Source organism: Alternaria ventricosa (genome assembly GCF_023758065.1).
Source record: "Alternaria ventricosa strain BMP 2768 chromosome Unknown scaffold_4, whole genome shotgun sequence".
NCBI classification, from domain to species: Eukaryota; Fungi; Ascomycota; class Dothideomycetes; order Pleosporales; family Pleosporaceae; genus Alternaria; species Alternaria ventricosa.
In genome coordinates this window covers 1,289,772-1,305,792 of record NW_026055684.1, presented here as the reverse complement: position 1 = coordinate 1,305,792, position 16,021 = coordinate 1,289,772, and the positions used below count along the sequence as shown (strand labels likewise).

The following is a 16,021-nucleotide window of genomic DNA, read 5'->3' as shown; positions in this document are numbered from 1 at the left end:
AGTCCCAGCTAGCGGCTTCGCATCTTGAACATGGCTGGTTGCCATCACATCGCACTTTCCCTAGACGAAGGGAGCATAATGTCAGTCGTGTCACGAGCGTTGACCTGCACCTAACACTCACTGACAGAACAAGGGTCACACGCTCGTCGCGTTCCTTTCCGTGGGGCCATGGCCATTCTGGGGCCAAGGTACTAGCCCGTTTAGATAGACAGCCTTTGCGAGACACGGGAAATCGTCATCTCAACATGACACGGATGGATCGGAATCATGCACCAGACTGGTGGCGTCTTTGTTGAAAGGTGGACTGGAATGTCTTTCGGGAGAAAAGGATGACTGAACGAAGCACAGAGATATAGAGTCCATACAGAACGATGTCGTAGGGAATGGATGCGGCTGATGCTGGAAACAAAAGGTGGAGATGCGGCTGCAGGTCGGTTGATCCTTCCCACTTGAGGGGGCGACATCAGCCAATCAGGGCCAAGTGCCGCCGTTGACCGCTGTGGTGCCCTGGGCCAGCTAATCGTTCCGACAAACAGGCCGAGAAACTATCTTCTAGAAGCCCCATGGAAGGAAACACTCGCCGACTGTGCATGGAAAAGATAAGCGAACTGTTATATGATTCGATTACTGGCCTTCTAGAAGCTTACCGAGCGCGTCGTAGTGTAGTTCCTTTTGAGCATGGCGCTGGACACGGGCCTGCGATGATGAAAATTTTGGTGTTGAGGGTGCAATGCAATGCGCTGTCCCAGCAGATCGACCAGGAATATTCTAAATCGCGCGTCCGCATTCGGCAAAGGTGGTGATTGTTCCCCTGCTGTAAGCCGCAGCATCGCGTCCATGAGGCGGCTACGCCCGGTGTTGTGAGTAGAGGCTGTGTGTGAGGCTGACATGGTGATGGGATGCGCGTACGTGACGTAACCTTGCAATGCGCCATTTCTTAGCGCGCCCGACAGCGGGCGCATCAGGCCTTGGGATCGCGCGCCGAGGTCAAAGACGCGAACTATCCTCGTGCGACTGCGGCCGACTATTGTACAAGACAGCGGCACATCCCATAACGATCTCGGTAGTCTTCTAACGCTGGCTATTGAGACCGTGCTTTGATCCATGGGATTGAGGATCCAGGCTCTGGAAGAAACACGTGGGTATAGATGTAGCATTGTTTGGCTGCCCCGCTGATAATGGAGGCTCTAGGCCCGCAAAAGACATGGTGCTGATGGTTAGCAGTGAAGTCGAGAGGGTTGGGGACGACTGGAGAGATGCATCTCGTCACCTCGAGCCACCTCAAACGGTTATCCAGAAAGCCTAGACCACTGGTGGCGCTCCCTGCTCACGCTTTGCGACGTCAAACACGCCACACTACACTACGAAGGCTGGGATCATGTCGAATCTCATTGGAACCGGCGTTGGAGGCCATCGCATTATTGTCAGCCAACTGGACACAGCAGATTGAACAACAGGGAGTAGTTGTTCAAGACGTGACTCGTCCAGGTTCATCTTCTGGATGAAATTGCTAGCAACGTTGCCCTGAGGAGACTTGCTTTTCCGTTTGCAAGACGTTGCATCACGTGCGCGTGAAGGGCCTACCACGAATACATTGCCACATCATGTGCAAAGTCCGCAATGATGCGCAGCAGCGTGCGGAAGCTCCGCAAGAACGACGTAGCGCTACGAACGGTGGTCTAACATGGCTGCAATTGTAGCCACAGTGGGCCACAAGTGCTGTGCCAGAAAGATCTGGAGCGTGTGTAGTGAAGTAGTTTGCTGGAGCGACTCGATTCTGCGGACTTGCACCCGGTGTAGATTTCCAAGGCAGTAGTAGTGCCGTCTTAACTGCCTTGGTACTCTATGAGATCATACGCTCTTCCGCCTCGATGGTACCACGACGCGACGCGACAGAGTTCAGTACTGGATGCTACGACGACGTCATATCTGCCTTGTATCCGAGCCAGGAAGGACTGTACACCCGTTTCATATGGTAGAATGTCTAGCTCGCATGTGGGGGACTTATCAGAAGTGCTGGCAATACGAAAATCCGGGGAAGATAGATTGCATTCCTCGCTAAACGCTGCAACGCAATATAGGCATATGAGCGCTATCGCAACGTCCACGATTGGATGTTTACATTGGCCCAGATTGTAACATGACGATATCGCTGCTGCGAATACGCAAAGCTTAGAGTGATGGCTGGTGGGCGCAGAGATGCGTGGATTGGACAGACCTTGGGCAGTTCGCAGTCGCTCAGATAGTCCCAGCTAAATTCGGATTGCGACGCAGGACATTTCGATGAGCTTCTCACTCTACAACGATGTCAGTGGCGCCGCAGATACGAGGCTGCTGTCTATATAAACAGTTGTTTCGTGATAACCAAAGCGACATCTCTACCAAGCCGTCAACTTACTCACCTACACAAATCTCTGTGAGATCACAAATCCAACACCTCCATTGATCGAAACCGCATCATCTGTCATCAGACTTCAAGATGAAGGTCCTTGTTATCATCGCGGCGATCGCTTCTATCGCTCTTGCTGCGCCGAAAGACCCATACCCAGCGTAAGTTTTGACTGTACGAAGTGCATGTGAGACATATACTGACTTCGTATCTCTACTTCTGCAGCCCATGCGGAAGATCGGACCCGTCGGGCATTTGCACTACCAAATCGACTTGTTACAAGAAGGGTGGCTTCTACGTCCAGCGCGACTGCACCTTCTATAATGTGCTCGACATCGGTTGCTGCTACTCCATTCCGGATGAGAAGAAATGAGGGTCATGCCAATGCGACCAAGAGATAGGATCAAAGAGGGTGGTGACTACGCATCGGAATGACGGAACTGGGGGAGGCTCGGAATATGATCGATAGAAAAGCTCAAAGCTCGAGAGGTGCGAGTTTGCATATGCAAGAAACCGAATTAAGCGCCGCGCAGAACCATCATTCTATCGGAAGCACCTGTGATGTATATTTTTGACCAGCTAGCGGTAAGCGTTGCGACCTCTCGAGGCTTTGAGCACGCGTGAGTGTGGTTCGGATGCCTGGACGATGGTTTAGTAGCGGTGCGTCGCGCAAACCAACGTTGTGAAAGGTTTGGCAATATGGCACGATCGAAATCAACGGAGGCGTGGTAAAAATCGGTGACAGGCCGTGGTGAAGTAGAGGTGCGCGTGCGTTGCGCATCCATCCGAACAATATCGCGAAGTCGAGCCAAGGGTCAAGGGAGACGGAAAGAAGCAATGACCGAGGCATCATTATGTCATGGATGCTCATTCGTCAGTCGGCCGCTACCGGAACGCAATCCCGCATCTCCCCGTTTGTCCACGATGGTCAAAATAGACGAGACTAAAAATTCCTCATCGTTTCTCATGCTCTTTCTGAATCGCCCTGGTTCTGAAATAGACGCCCCACTTTGCTGCGAGGTGTTGGTAATACAACGCCATTGTTCATCTCGTCCCGCGCGCCTGTGCAGCGTCCCCCACAACATTGTCAACACAACGCCAAGATGGACCCAGATCCAGGTACTGAAAGCTGTTAAGCGCTATCTGAGGCGCGGAAGGCTAGAACCACGTTGCGGCGTGAGAGACAAGTACGTCGCCTTGAGATGCGCTTCCCGTCATTGCGCGGACTCGCTGGTGCTCATGAGCCGGTACTCTCATGGTGCATCTGCTGGCCCATAATGACTTCGACTGACGCACCGACGTCCTTGGTCTTCCTTGCTCATCTTTCTTAGGAGTCTCAAGGCTAATATGGCTACTCAATCGATGGACCAACGCGTGTCCACCAATAGGACAGCAGAACCACGAGATACTCGGGATCAAGACTATCGCGAGCGGGAGGCCATGGAGAATACAAAGCGCAAGAGATCGAGCGGTGAGCAAATGGATGCGCGTAAAAAGACAAGAGTGGATAGTCTGGCAGTGTCAAGGCAGCGGTGTCCTCTCATGGAAGTATTCCACGAATATGGTTTACTGGAGATGATCGTATCAAGCCTATACCCAGACGACCTCATGGCGCTACTTCTATGCTCAAAGAGTATGCACAAGACCATACTACCGCATTCCAGTAGCTTGGAGAATTTGCTGGGCAAACTCAAGTGTTCTGGTAGGGGTGTACGGATCCGTAACAAGCGTCACAAGAAGTCGACCTTCTTCGATGCTTATGACTGTACTGAGTATATCAAGTGCGGCGCAAAAGATTCCGATACGGAGTGTCGACCCTGTTCAAGATGTAAAGTCAGCACCTGCGACGAGTGCCGCATCCACTGCGTCTACCAGAGCATCTACGAAACGCCATGTGATGAAGATGAGTTGCCCAACTTTAGCGGCTTTATCTTGTTATCGCCCTCTGAGATACCCATTCTCAGCCCACATCACATGTCTAGTGACCACTCCGCGCCAGAATGGGAAAGTCCAGCGCATGGTTCCGGCGCATCGCATCACGATCAAGGTTTCATCGACGTTCCCTTTGAGGAAGACAGTTTCGGTATACCCGAGTGTGTCAAAGAGCTCCTAGAGCTAGATCTCGGTAGTCACACCTTGGCTGCATCAGCTTCTTCAAGCATCGCTCACCCCTCGCCGGTCCTTCGAGCCTTGTACCAAGCAACAGAGCAAAGGAAACGATGGTTCTGCAACGACTGCCTGCCAAAAGACGGGTCGGACAGCCGAAGCCGTCTTCAAGACTCTCAATGTCAGTGCACTTTGCGTAATCGATTCCTTGACCGCTGGCTATGCCTACCCTGTTACGAGGCGGAAGAGTCCAACCTCGATACAATATTCGCTGAACACAAGGAGCATTGCGCCTGTGGGCTACAGGTTGGGAACAAGATCTGCTTGTGGTGTTGGGGAGAGGTGACGCATCCAATGCTCGGATTTGACGTTGTATTGAATGGAGGCGCTGAGGACACCGTTTAGCAAAAGCGCACCACCCCAAGCGCCGCTGCTCTTGCTGTCGCATGATCTTGCGTCATGTGCTGTTAATCTTTGTATTTGTACTGCGTGTAACAATACCCTGTATACTTCTGTACTCTCCAAAATCTTTTTGTCATTTGCTCGTGTAGTCCAGTTCCGATCGTTGCGGTTAAGAGTATACCCCCTTCACTTGAGCCTCCATTGATGCTCGTACGAGAGAGAGTATCAATAGCACCGAAGGAAAGGTATGAAACCGTATTGTATACTGCGTCCCCTCAGTCCCAGACCCAACTTGATCCCTGCCGTGTTTGTTAAAGCACCCTTGCACCAGACGCCGTAGCCCCCCTCTAGACGTGCTGGTTCGCGCGTCAAAGTTCACTGATCTCTCAGCGCAAACACTCTATCGTCTTGTCCAGCTCCATATAACGGCCCATCTCATTCAACTGCTGCTTCGCCACGATTGACCCATTCCCAACCACCATCTTCAACTTCTCCTTCTCCTTCCTGAGGTTCCTCTCAATCCTGCGCTTTGCGTCCCTATGCAACACCAGCTCCCCTCGTGTCTTTTCCAAGTCCTCAGTAAGGTATGGGAGGCTCGGTTCGTCGCGCTCGCGTCGCACGCTGATTTCGAGGTCGACGGCAATGTTCATGAGGTCGCTGATGCTATCGCTGTGGAATGCATAGGTGGCGATGAGGTTGTTTTGGTAGTCTGTCAGGATGGGAGATGACGGCAGTGATGATTCGGTGGTGGTAAGCGATGTCTCGCTCATCTCCGTGTCGCTCCAGATATCGTCCATTGTTGCTGGGGTGTGCGAGTTGAAGCGGTTATGGGAAGGTATGAGGATTTTGTGTGACAGTGAAGCTGTGGTGTTGAAGTTGGTCGGTCTTAAGTTTCATCGCGTGGGGCGTTTGTCTTAGTTTAGTGTTGGAAGTGAATGGTGTTGATTCCGCGGTGAATCAGGTTTCGCACCACCGAGACTCCCGCAACACACACGAGATACACGATGACTGAATCCGCCCATTAAATATGGAAGGGATGCGAAAGAGGTCGCACCACCGAGACATTGAAGTGACCACAACAAGAAACATTAAGGGTTATCATAGAGGAAAGTGTGTGTAGACTGTGTATAAGGCGAATTGGGGTGCGACAAGAGAGCGGTCTGGAGATGATCGAAGACGACGTGCTTAATTGCTACGTCTTGGGGCCATACTTGTAGTTGTCCTTCTCTATTCTGACGATGCCGATGACGGGACTCGTCGCTTCGTTACTATGAACCAATATAACCAGAATGCAGTGTGGAATTCGGTACAGGCCTTCGAGTCCTGAAGCCCGCCAATCTGAACCCGTGGCCAGGTCAGCCTTACAGGGAAGTTCACAATGTTGCAGAGCAAGAGTCTGAGATTGTTTCTACTGCCTAGGTATCAACACTGCCAATAAGGTCGCGTGTAACATAGTCGCGATCAAGGTTGCGTCGTGGCGGCTACATTTCGTGAGTCTCTGACGAATTCAGTAGACCTTCTGCCTAAGATGCGCGTAGACTGGCAATCTTGAACGCTCTCATCATTGAGCGTTGCCCGTCGTGCAGGGCTCATTGGGCGAGGCGCTTAGGTGGCATCGCGGTGGTAGTTCAGTTCTCACTGGAGGGGGTTTAGAGCCATATGATCCACTGTCGCATTCGAAAATACATGGTGCGCGGTCTTACCATTTGCATGTTGGGATGCTGATGGGATTTGTAGTGGAGGCATGCCCCCGAGAGGAAGCAGCGGACAGCATGAGCGGGGCAAGCCTTGGCGCGTCTAGAGACGCGTCTTCCTAGGTCTGCCATCTCGCATCACCTCACACATCAATCGGTCCCCATCACGCTGACCTCTCAGTCCTTACTGGATCCACTCCCCACCCAGTCCTCGATCATGACCTCGACTGTCGGCGCCATGGAAATCGACGCATCGAATGCCTCGCACAGCTCGCACGCCGCGCACGCCCCTCAACAACTCGCCCTCCCTCGCAACGCCCAGATCCCTGACGGCAATTTCATAGCCCTCGACGTAGAGGGCCGCAAATATCGCATCCGAAAATCTGACCTTATGAGCGTTCCTTACTTCGACGCTCTGCTTGGCGGTAATTGGGCTGGAATCGATCTGTTGCCCGACGGCTCTCTCCCCATCGATACGGACCCTGAGATCTGGCCAATACTGTTCACCTATATCAAAAGACCCAGCATATATCCGCTGCTCTGGACGAGGGAGAAGGGCTTCGACTACGTGGGATATAATAAACTTATGTCTGAGGCCAAGTTCCTTGGTCTCGGAGACTTGGAGCAGTGGATCTTGTCTAAGAGGTACAAAGAAGTCATCACTACGAGATTCAAGACGCATATGTTCCCTGGACATAACTATTCAGATGAACATCACGTCCATAATACATGGCTCGATTCCACCAGAGGTCCAAGGGGACAACGACAGGGGGACGGACAAGGTCCAGTGGCGCCAGAAGACGTTGAGCTTGTTTCTTGCTTTGAAGCAAATATTACTAGCCAAGGCGCTTATAAATGTCCGATCGGATCTCATCTTCATGCCGATCTAGATGATTGCATGGAGGCGGGTTGCCCTCTTCCGCCTGACCAAGGGGGCGGACCGTTAGCCGACTATGAGAAGTTACCCACCAGTATCGTTGCCGTGCTTAAGTACATCGACTACCATCCGGAAAGATGTGAGCATGTCTACGTGGGGTCCGATCAAGACAGAAACAACGACGGAATGTGAGTACAGCGTTGTTCTTGTCTTTGCTCTGTGGTGGTGAATGTGCGCACATGAGATGGGTGGGAAGACTAGAGACGTACACGGTGTGGATACTAGGGCTTCTTCCCGTCAAATCGACCTGGTTGAAGATTCTATACTAGCCTGAAATAGTCTAGACGACTTGGGAACCATGGTGCGTAAGCACAGCTTAACTAATAGCAGTAGAAGGCACAAGTATTTGCTTTTGTGTCGGTGTTCAGCACATCAAGTCGTATATCCTACTTCAAGTACCAGTTCGCTCCGTAACTCAACGCATTTAAATGCATGCCTCAACGGCTATATGATCTCTGAAGTCGGTTCTTCGTGGCCTTATGATGCTATGTTTTTCGTCATGCATTATCGATTCCTGAAGGTTGCCGTCCCTGCTCACTAATGCCCCGCTTCTGAAGACACTGGCCTTAAATCAGCTAGGCGTGATTACGGAGATGACTTACGAAGAAAATGAAATATAATGTCGACACAGGATTGGCAGTATAGGGTAACGCGTGCATGTACATAGCACATACAGCAGCTAGTTCATGGTGGGCTGTGCTTCATGTCACAATACAAAAGCAGAAGAATATAGAAAGTTTTGAGCTAGGTAAAAGTCTCGTGTATCAACCAGCTTTTAGGCCAGATAGGTATCTTCGATCATATAATTGCTCCATACACACAGCCACTCTTGGCAGCCGCACTCGTAAACATCGACGTATAGCGTAAACCTGCCCACGACTAGATTTAGGTGCGAACATGCGCCTCAACATTGTGGCCAGCGATAGCCTCTTCAGCACCAGCAACACTATGCCTTCGGTCCTTGCCCATGTAGTTGGAGTCCGGAAGCATGTTAAGAATGTCCTCCTGCTTGTCAGTCTTGCGCTGGTGGAACCAGAAGAGGATACCGCCGATGAACGCCAGGATAGCAACAGTCGTGTAGTTCCAAACCAACAGCGGATCTTCGGACAGCGACACAAACGCCTGACCAAGCGCGTTGGAGAAGGCGGACATGAAATGCCAGTACGAAGTGACTAGCGAACGCATGTTCTTGGGTGCTTTTGTGAAGGCAAACTCGAGTCCAGTGATTGATGTGAAGATTTCGGAGAAACCGACAAGCATGTAGGGCACGGCTTGGGTCCAGACGTTGATCGGGGCTGGGTCGTCGCAGCTGTTCATGTATTCGCCGCATGGACCCTCGGCGTAGATGTAGTGCTGAATAACGGCAGCGGAAACCATGGCGAAAGACGCGAGGATGAAACCGAAAGCAATGCGCTTAATGGGAGTGAAGCGGATGTTTGCCTTGCGGAGAGCGGGGTAGAGGAAGTTGTCAACGATGGGAATGAAGATAACCAGGGAGATGGGGTTGAGGTTGGTAATGACATCGTTGGGAACACCGTTACGGGTCATCGTGGCGGCCTGAGACGTGAGGTTGTTGTTCATCTGGTTGTAGCTCAACCAGTAGAGAGGAATCCAGGTGAAGCAAGAGCATGCGCGTAGGCCACGAGCGACCTGGTCAACCCAAGCGTCGTCAAACTGCATCCAGCCGGGCTTGTTGGCACCGAGGTGGCTGGGCTTGACGTCCTCCCAGAATCGCTCGCTCTTGAAGTTCTTGCGCGTGGTCGCAGGGTTGAGAGACCACTTGCCCTTGGTGGCGAGCTTCAAGACCTTAAAGGCGCGGATGAGGACGGAACCAGTGGGGGGAGTGCGGATGTACTTGTTCCTGCAAACCCAAAGGACGACGGGGCAGAAACAGAACATGATGGTGGGTAGCAGCCACGCGCACCAGAAGCCGACGTACTTCTCAACGTAAACCATGGAGATCTGTCCAGTGAGGGAACCAATGTTGATGAACATGTAGAAGTCTGGGAATATGTTAGTGGTCTGCTTACAACAACGCATTGGGTGACAACTTACACAAGAAGATACGAGAGAGCGTGATGTTGGGGTCAGAGATGACGCGCTCGCCAGTCTTGGGGTCCTTGATGACACGGGGCTTGGTTTGGCGGTATTGTTCAGCGATCAAGGGCGAGATGTTGGCCTTGAAAGCTCCGGTACCGAAACCGAGGGTGATGACACCTAGGATGAAAGGACCGATGGCATTGCCGCTGGTGAGGACAGCGGGAATGGCGGAGATGATGAGCAGAATGTGACCCAGGATAGAGAAGGCGATGGCGATGAAGATGGTGTTGAAGCGACCAAGGTACTCATCGGCGATAATGGCACCGATGATGGGTGTGCTGTATGCCCAGAAAGAGTTGAATTGACCGATTCCGAAGGATGCACGCTGTCCCATGCCCAACGCGCCTGGTTGACCCTCTGAACGAGGATCCTTGCCAGTGGTTTGCGGAACACCATCAATCACAGGCAGGTCCTGTTGAATGAAGTTGGTGTCTTCGAACAAGTCAGTGAGTTGGTTCTTGTGTAGGGATAAGCGACAACATACACAAAACCTGGCATCCGTAGTAACCGAAACGCTCGCAAAGCTCGACGAAAGCGATGGTGAAGGCAGTCCACGGGATCTTTCCAGATACACGGCGGAGTGTCTTCAGTTCATCTTCCGTAGGCTCTTCGCCCTCCAAGTCAGCCTCGAAAACATCAACGCCATGAGGCTGGTGGCTGAGAGTCGACGGCGTGCGGTCGTCGGAAAGAGCACGCTTCTCGTCGACTTCGTACAAAGGCATAGCAGCCTTGTTGGGCTCGTTGGACATGGCCATGTCCACGGCATTGGAGCCAGCGTTAGCCGACATGATTAGCAGGCACGGAAAAAGATGGGCGGTGCAAAAGAATGAGCTGCTGCTGAACGGCAAGGGTAGGGCACACGAGCGCAATTATACTCATAGCATCCTTACAGTGACACAGAAGCGGCAAATCTGCTCCTCCCAAGCGCCGTCTTGGTATTCCTTGACTGTCTCTCTTTCGAGCAGGTGTCCTGTGTGGATACACTCCACCCTCGTTTCGAGGAATTGGTGGAATCTAGCTAGTAGCCCAAGCCGGCGGTTGACCCATACAGCATCAAGGGACTATTTCGCAATGCCCGTCTTATCACCAGCCGGTGACTGGGCAAAGGCTGGGCGGGTAGGCGATGCCGAAAGTAAGACTACGATTTAGAGCTTCGCACCCGTCTTTGCAGGGCTTCGGCAAGCCAAGCTCCAGGGAAATGGGTATCTCGGCGCATGCGACGACGTCGATTGAGTGCTTCGGTACTTGGCAGCGTCGCTGATCACACTATGTTCTGCTCCTTTCCAGCCATTCACGCGGTGGGTAACCCTAGCTCTTTCTTATCTGGACGACGAGCTGTGCCATGATGACACCACGCCGCAGTGCCATACCGAAGAGCTTGCGCACAGACACGACATGCACATGCGCGCTGACAGCTCGTGGGAAAGCCGTTCGTTGCTGCAGTGAGGAGGGCACTGGAGCTGAGAGCCAGGACGTCGGTCCGGCGAGTGTGTGTCGACGATCGCGTGTGTCGTCGCTCATGACCGCCGAACTCTGCTGCGTCTCCGCTGCCCAGCTGGCGCCGAGCCTTCCGTCCCGCTGGGCGCCTCCTCGTCACATCAATCCTCGGCTGCTCCCCACACAATGAAACAGCCTTCGCATGCATGCGATGTAACTCCACCAAACTCGAACAGGCAGCTCGACCAACCGGCAGCAGAACGCCGTGTCGCTCTCCATGCGCACACCAATCAATTGTCGCATTGTTCTCTCCAATCCACCTAGCGCGGACGCCCCATTGTGCTTCTCGAAAACGTCTATGGACGGCACCAGCATTGGCACATCCACCTAGCCACGCTTATCTCCTTGACAATAAAAGAAGCGCGACGAAACGAGACAAGAGCGCCGAAGACCTCCACATGGTCGTTGGCACGAGGCTTCGTTGCTATCAGCGGAAGCTTTGCCTCGCCTGGCAGCATGGCACATTGGCATTCCCATGGCCTGACCCGCTGTTTTCCGTCTTTACTTGGCATGGCCTGTCCAACAGAACCCTCTGAGGATCACCCATACACCAACATAACGGGGCGCAGTAGGATTCTCTGCTATCACAGAAAAATGAAGGATGCGCCTTGGCTAAGTGGCAATAGCGGCTTCTTATCTTCTCTACGCCCCATTGCCATGCTGACGGTTCCCAAGGTCTCGATTGAAGACAGTGTCTAGAAGCTTATTATCGACGTTGAATCGAACTAAGCACATGCGATCGGGTCGTCCGAGTCATTTCCTGGCTTATCAACAAGGTCTTGTGTGGATGGCTTCTGTAGTCTTAGCGCTGCACATCGTCGTTGCCGAGAACCGAGCGCATACCAAAAAGGCCAAGACAAGCCAGGGAAACCACCATCCATGTCCCGCCTGACAGCAGTAGCCGTACCTGAGGACAGACGCGGATATCCTTGGTTAGTAAAGCCGCTGGATACCGGCCGCCGGGTAGCGGGAGCGACGCTTAATGCCTATGCTCTTGCTCGGGCATGTAGCGTAGACGTTCACACGGGTTATGCATCTCTCAGCTGTCAGTGGTTTATGATCGGTGCTGGCAGCTAATGGATGTTATTCAGATACCGGCATGAATATACGACTACCCCGCATAGCTGTGCAGCTCAATAACGTTCTGTAGTCAACTGCGGGTTGATCTTTACCATGCAGTGGCGATTGGCGTACCCAGCTAGCAACATTACTACATTTCGGAACTAGTATTCGATCTCAATAGGCGCACTCAATAAGACCATCTTGTGGTGGGTGCTGATGAAGAGCAAGTATGGATCGCGAGCATACGTCACTGACATTTGATCAAATGAATATTGTTATCAATGTATTATCATCAATCGTCTACCAATAATTATCATCAACGTTGTCGTCAATGCTACTGGAGCGTCACTTTTCCCATCTAGTTACCGATGGGCAGGTCGCTCAAAGGCTCGCCCTTGGACCAGTGGTTGATCCAGTTGAAGATCTCGGTGTGCCAGAACAAGCTGTTCTCCTGCTTGAGCACCCAGTGGTTCTCGTCGGGGAAGTTGAGGAACCTGGAGGGGATACCACGGGCCTGGAGGATGTTGAACAAGCTCAGGCCGTCGCTCTCAGGCAGACGGTAGTCAAGAGTGTTGTGGATGACGAACTGGGGAGTGGACCAGTTGGCAATGTGGTTCTGGGGGTTCCACTCGCGGTATGCGTTGGAGTCCCAGATGCTGCCGTTGTAGTCGTGGCGGATGAACCAGAGTTCCTCAGAGGCCCATGCACCCTCGGTGTTGGAGATACCGTCGTGGGTGACGAGGCACTTGAACTCGTTGCCGAGGTCGTTGGCCTGGATCCAGTTGGTCATGTAACCACCGTAGGAAGCACCGGCGGCGATACCGTTCTTGGTGTCGATCCAAGGCATGCTGGTGTTGACGTAGTTCCAGGCGTTGACCAAGTCGTGGTATGGCCAGCTACCCCATTGGCCCTGGATGGAGTCGGTGAGGAACTGTCCAAAACCGGTAGAACCAGTTGGGTTAGGGGCAACAATGATGTAGCCTTGGTCAGCCCAGACCTGAGGGTTCCAGCGGTTGGACCAGCTGTTACCCCAGTTACCCTGAGGACCACCGTGGATGTAGAAGGCGAGCGGGTAGGTTACGTTCTCCTGCCAGAAAGTAGGCTTGACAACGTAGGCCTGGAGTTGCTGCTTGAGCTCAGGGTTGGAACCGTTGAAGAAGATCTCGGAAACGGTGTGGGATCCAAGACCAGCGAGGTTGGGGTCGACCTGAGACGCGTCGAAGAGGGTCTTCTTCTCTCCGTCGGCAAGGATATACCACTCGCTGGGAGTCCAGATGGCGGTAGCAGCGACGAACAGCGAACCATCAGGTAGGAGGGCGAAAGCCGAGACGGATGTGTTTGAAGTCATAGGCTCGGGGACGAAGCTCTCGTCGGCATCGACAGGGAAGTTGAAGATCTTGACGCGAGCGTAGTCATCGGCAGTGACGTAGATGGAGGAGTCGTCGTGAGCCCAGGTGATGGGTCCCTGAACCCAGCGGTCGAAGCCGGCACTCAGAGCCTTCCAGTTGCTGACAGCAACACCGGTACCCTCAACAGCGACGTCGACAGTGTAGAGTTGCCACCTGTCCGACTCGTAGTAGTCCTCATCCTGCTGCACATAGGCGAGCTTGCAGCTGTCGGTGGAGAAGGACGGGAGGCCAGAGGCACCCTTGTGACCAGCCTTTGCCGCGGCAGAGTCTGGGCCATTGAAGGCGATAGGAGCGTCGGAAGACGCGAAAGCACCAACATAAGTGTATGATGCGGTGTAGTTGGCCTTGTTGAGTTGAGGAGCCTTGCTCACGAAAGCGTACATGGAACCATCGGGGCTGATGTCGTAGTCGCTGGAGTCACCAAACGGCTGGATGGGAGTCTCAGGCGCAGTGGTGGTGAAGTTGATGCCCTTCTGGATGTTGCGCATGCCAGCGCCGGAGAGCGCATAGCTGTTGTTCGCCGAGAGAGCTCCGGCGAAGAGGTTGTAGCGGTTCTTGGTCAGCCAGGTGTCCCAGTGGCGGACGTAGATGTCCGAGTAGTAGCGGGCGGTTGTCACCGGGGTGACCTCAGTCTCGGGGTTGACAGCAGTACCGTTAGGGTAAGCCATGCAGTTGACCAAGAAGTGCATGTCTCCAGTCGAAGTGTTTGCGACCTTGAGACCGGAGTATGGCGCATCCAAAGAAGCAACCATCTTGCTGGCACTGGGGTCCTTGATGTCGCCAACCCACAGGGTAACACCACCGGGAACCTCCTCGTTGGTGCCATTGATGTAGATGATACCAGTCTCGCTGCCGGGAATCCAGGCAACCTCGTTGATCTCGCTGGCATTGAGGCCCGACTCGGTGATCTCGCCGGTCTTGAGGTCGATGAGGTTCATGCCAGAACCCGCACTGCCGTGCTCCTCGAAGGAATACTGGGAGTACGAGAACAGGCCGACAGAGCCATCGGGACTGGCGTCAGCGACGCCACGTCGGACGGTGCTGAGGAGTCCTCTGTTCACTTGTTAGCAATTGCGCAAGCAACGGAATATGATGGTAAACGTACTCAGGCGTAAAGGCACAGGCGCCGGTAGCAGCCAAGGCCGCGGCAACGCTGATGTATCGAGCCATTTTATATGCGACCAGCTTCGTAAAAGCTCAATTGGACAAGGTCGATGGTCGGATAAAGCTCAGTAAGGGCAGGCAGCTTATTTGTACAACGAGCTGCTCGGTACCTAGCTGCAGGCCCTGGCTGGACGATATTTTGCCAGCGGGGGTTAGGGACCGGTACCTGGCTGTGATGGCGCTCCTCGTTGGCTGCGCACTCGGTGATGGCATCAGGCTCGCCCTGTAATGCGGTTGCTGCTATACCAAACATGTGGAAAGATGGGCGCTGTTCACGACCGCTCCTTCCTGATGCAGGCTAGCGCTGCGGGCGCACAAACAAGCTCGCCGTCGGTGGGAACGTAGAAAGCATGTTTCTGCGTCGTCCTATCGCGATACGGCCCACCTGTCCCGCAGTCGTGGCTCAGACTTGGCGGGCAGCTCCATGCAGCTCTCACGTGAAGCTCCGCAAAGCTCTCGCCCAGATTGCTGGCGGCCGTGCCAAGACGCGCCGTCACGATCAAGCCGGTGGCGGATAAAACGGCGCACCCAAAGAGGCAGGTCGATAAAAAGTCCAACACCCAGCTTTTACACATCGATAGCCAGTGCGGCGTTGCTGTGTCGCTTGTATGCTGCCTTACCAAATGCAGAGGCTGGGAGTCGTGATACCGTGCGGGCTGCCTCGGTCTGGTTCGGGCCTGCTGCGCGCCTAATGCTCTCAATCTTCCGTTTGCAAATTGACGATCGGCACCTGCCTTGCCTGGCTTAGATATGCAGACCCTATCGATGCAGTTGCTTCTTCGCGTTCGTGATGGCGCACGCTGTGACACCTCGATGACATCGAACGAATGGGCTGGGCAGCCGTCTCGTATCGCATCCAACCAATTGCGCATTTGCGCTTGATGGCAAGACGTATGTACCTTGCTGTCCGCTCTCCTGCTGCACGTCTTCCCTGATCCGATCTCTCTTGCTGTCCAAGGCACTACCCCCCCATATCTGCGAGCGTGCCAAAAGGTGTTAAGATACCGACAACGCGGCAACCGGTAACCAGCGTATCCACAGTCTCGGAAGCAGTTCGTTGTTATTGCGGCTGTCGCGCCTTGTTCGTGGGAACCCGAGTATTGCGCCTTAGGTGGATAGCCGCAGTCGACCCATGCAGTAGCTTTTCCGGTCTGGTGTGACATAGTCGTTGCCAAACTCATCTGAGATGCGATATCTTAATACCGCGCGAGAGGTGACATTGCATTCCAGTTGGAGACTCCTTCGTGGTTGAGGGCATCGT

General features: G+C 53.4%; 4 protein-coding genes across 4 annotated transcripts; 1 reads left to right on the top strand and 3 right to left on the bottom strand.

Moving 5' to 3' along the window:
- Nucleotides 1–2,479: 2,479 nt before the first annotated feature.
- On the top strand, nucleotides 2,480–2,762 carry J4E93_003123 (uncharacterized protein; the record flags this gene model as incomplete). The annotated part of the gene is made up of 2 exons (XM_049341063.1): nucleotides 2,480–2,550; nucleotides 2,615–2,762. The coding sequence occupies 2 exons, from the start codon at nucleotides 2,480–2,482 to the stop codon at nucleotides 2,760–2,762; spliced, it is 219 nt and encodes a 72-aa protein (XP_049201945.1).
- Nucleotides 2,763–5,283: 2,521 nt separating this feature from the next.
- J4E93_003122 (uncharacterized protein) lies at nucleotides 5,284–5,694 on the bottom strand (the record flags this gene model as incomplete). Its single annotated transcript, XM_049341062.1, has 1 exon — nucleotides 5,284–5,694. The coding sequence occupies one exon, from the start codon at nucleotides 5,692–5,694 to the stop codon at nucleotides 5,284–5,286; it is 411 nt and encodes a 136-aa protein (XP_049201944.1).
- Nucleotides 5,695–8,413: 2,719 nt separating this feature from the next.
- J4E93_003121 (uncharacterized protein) lies at nucleotides 8,414–10,416 on the bottom strand (the record flags this gene model as incomplete). The annotated part of the gene is made up of 3 exons (XM_049341061.1): nucleotides 8,414–9,531; nucleotides 9,584–10,060; nucleotides 10,113–10,416. The coding sequence occupies 3 exons, from the start codon at nucleotides 10,414–10,416 to the stop codon at nucleotides 8,414–8,416; spliced, it is 1,899 nt and encodes a 632-aa protein (XP_049201943.1).
- A 2,129-nt stretch (nucleotides 10,417–12,545) lies between these two features.
- J4E93_003120 (uncharacterized protein) lies at nucleotides 12,546–14,766 on the bottom strand (the record flags this gene model as incomplete). Its single annotated transcript, XM_049341060.1, has 2 exons — nucleotides 12,546–14,649; nucleotides 14,702–14,766. 2 exons carry the CDS (start codon nucleotides 14,764–14,766, stop codon nucleotides 12,546–12,548), a joined length of 2,169 nt encoding a protein of 722 aa, XP_049201942.1.
- Between the last annotated feature and the right edge of the window lie 1,255 nt (nucleotides 14,767–16,021).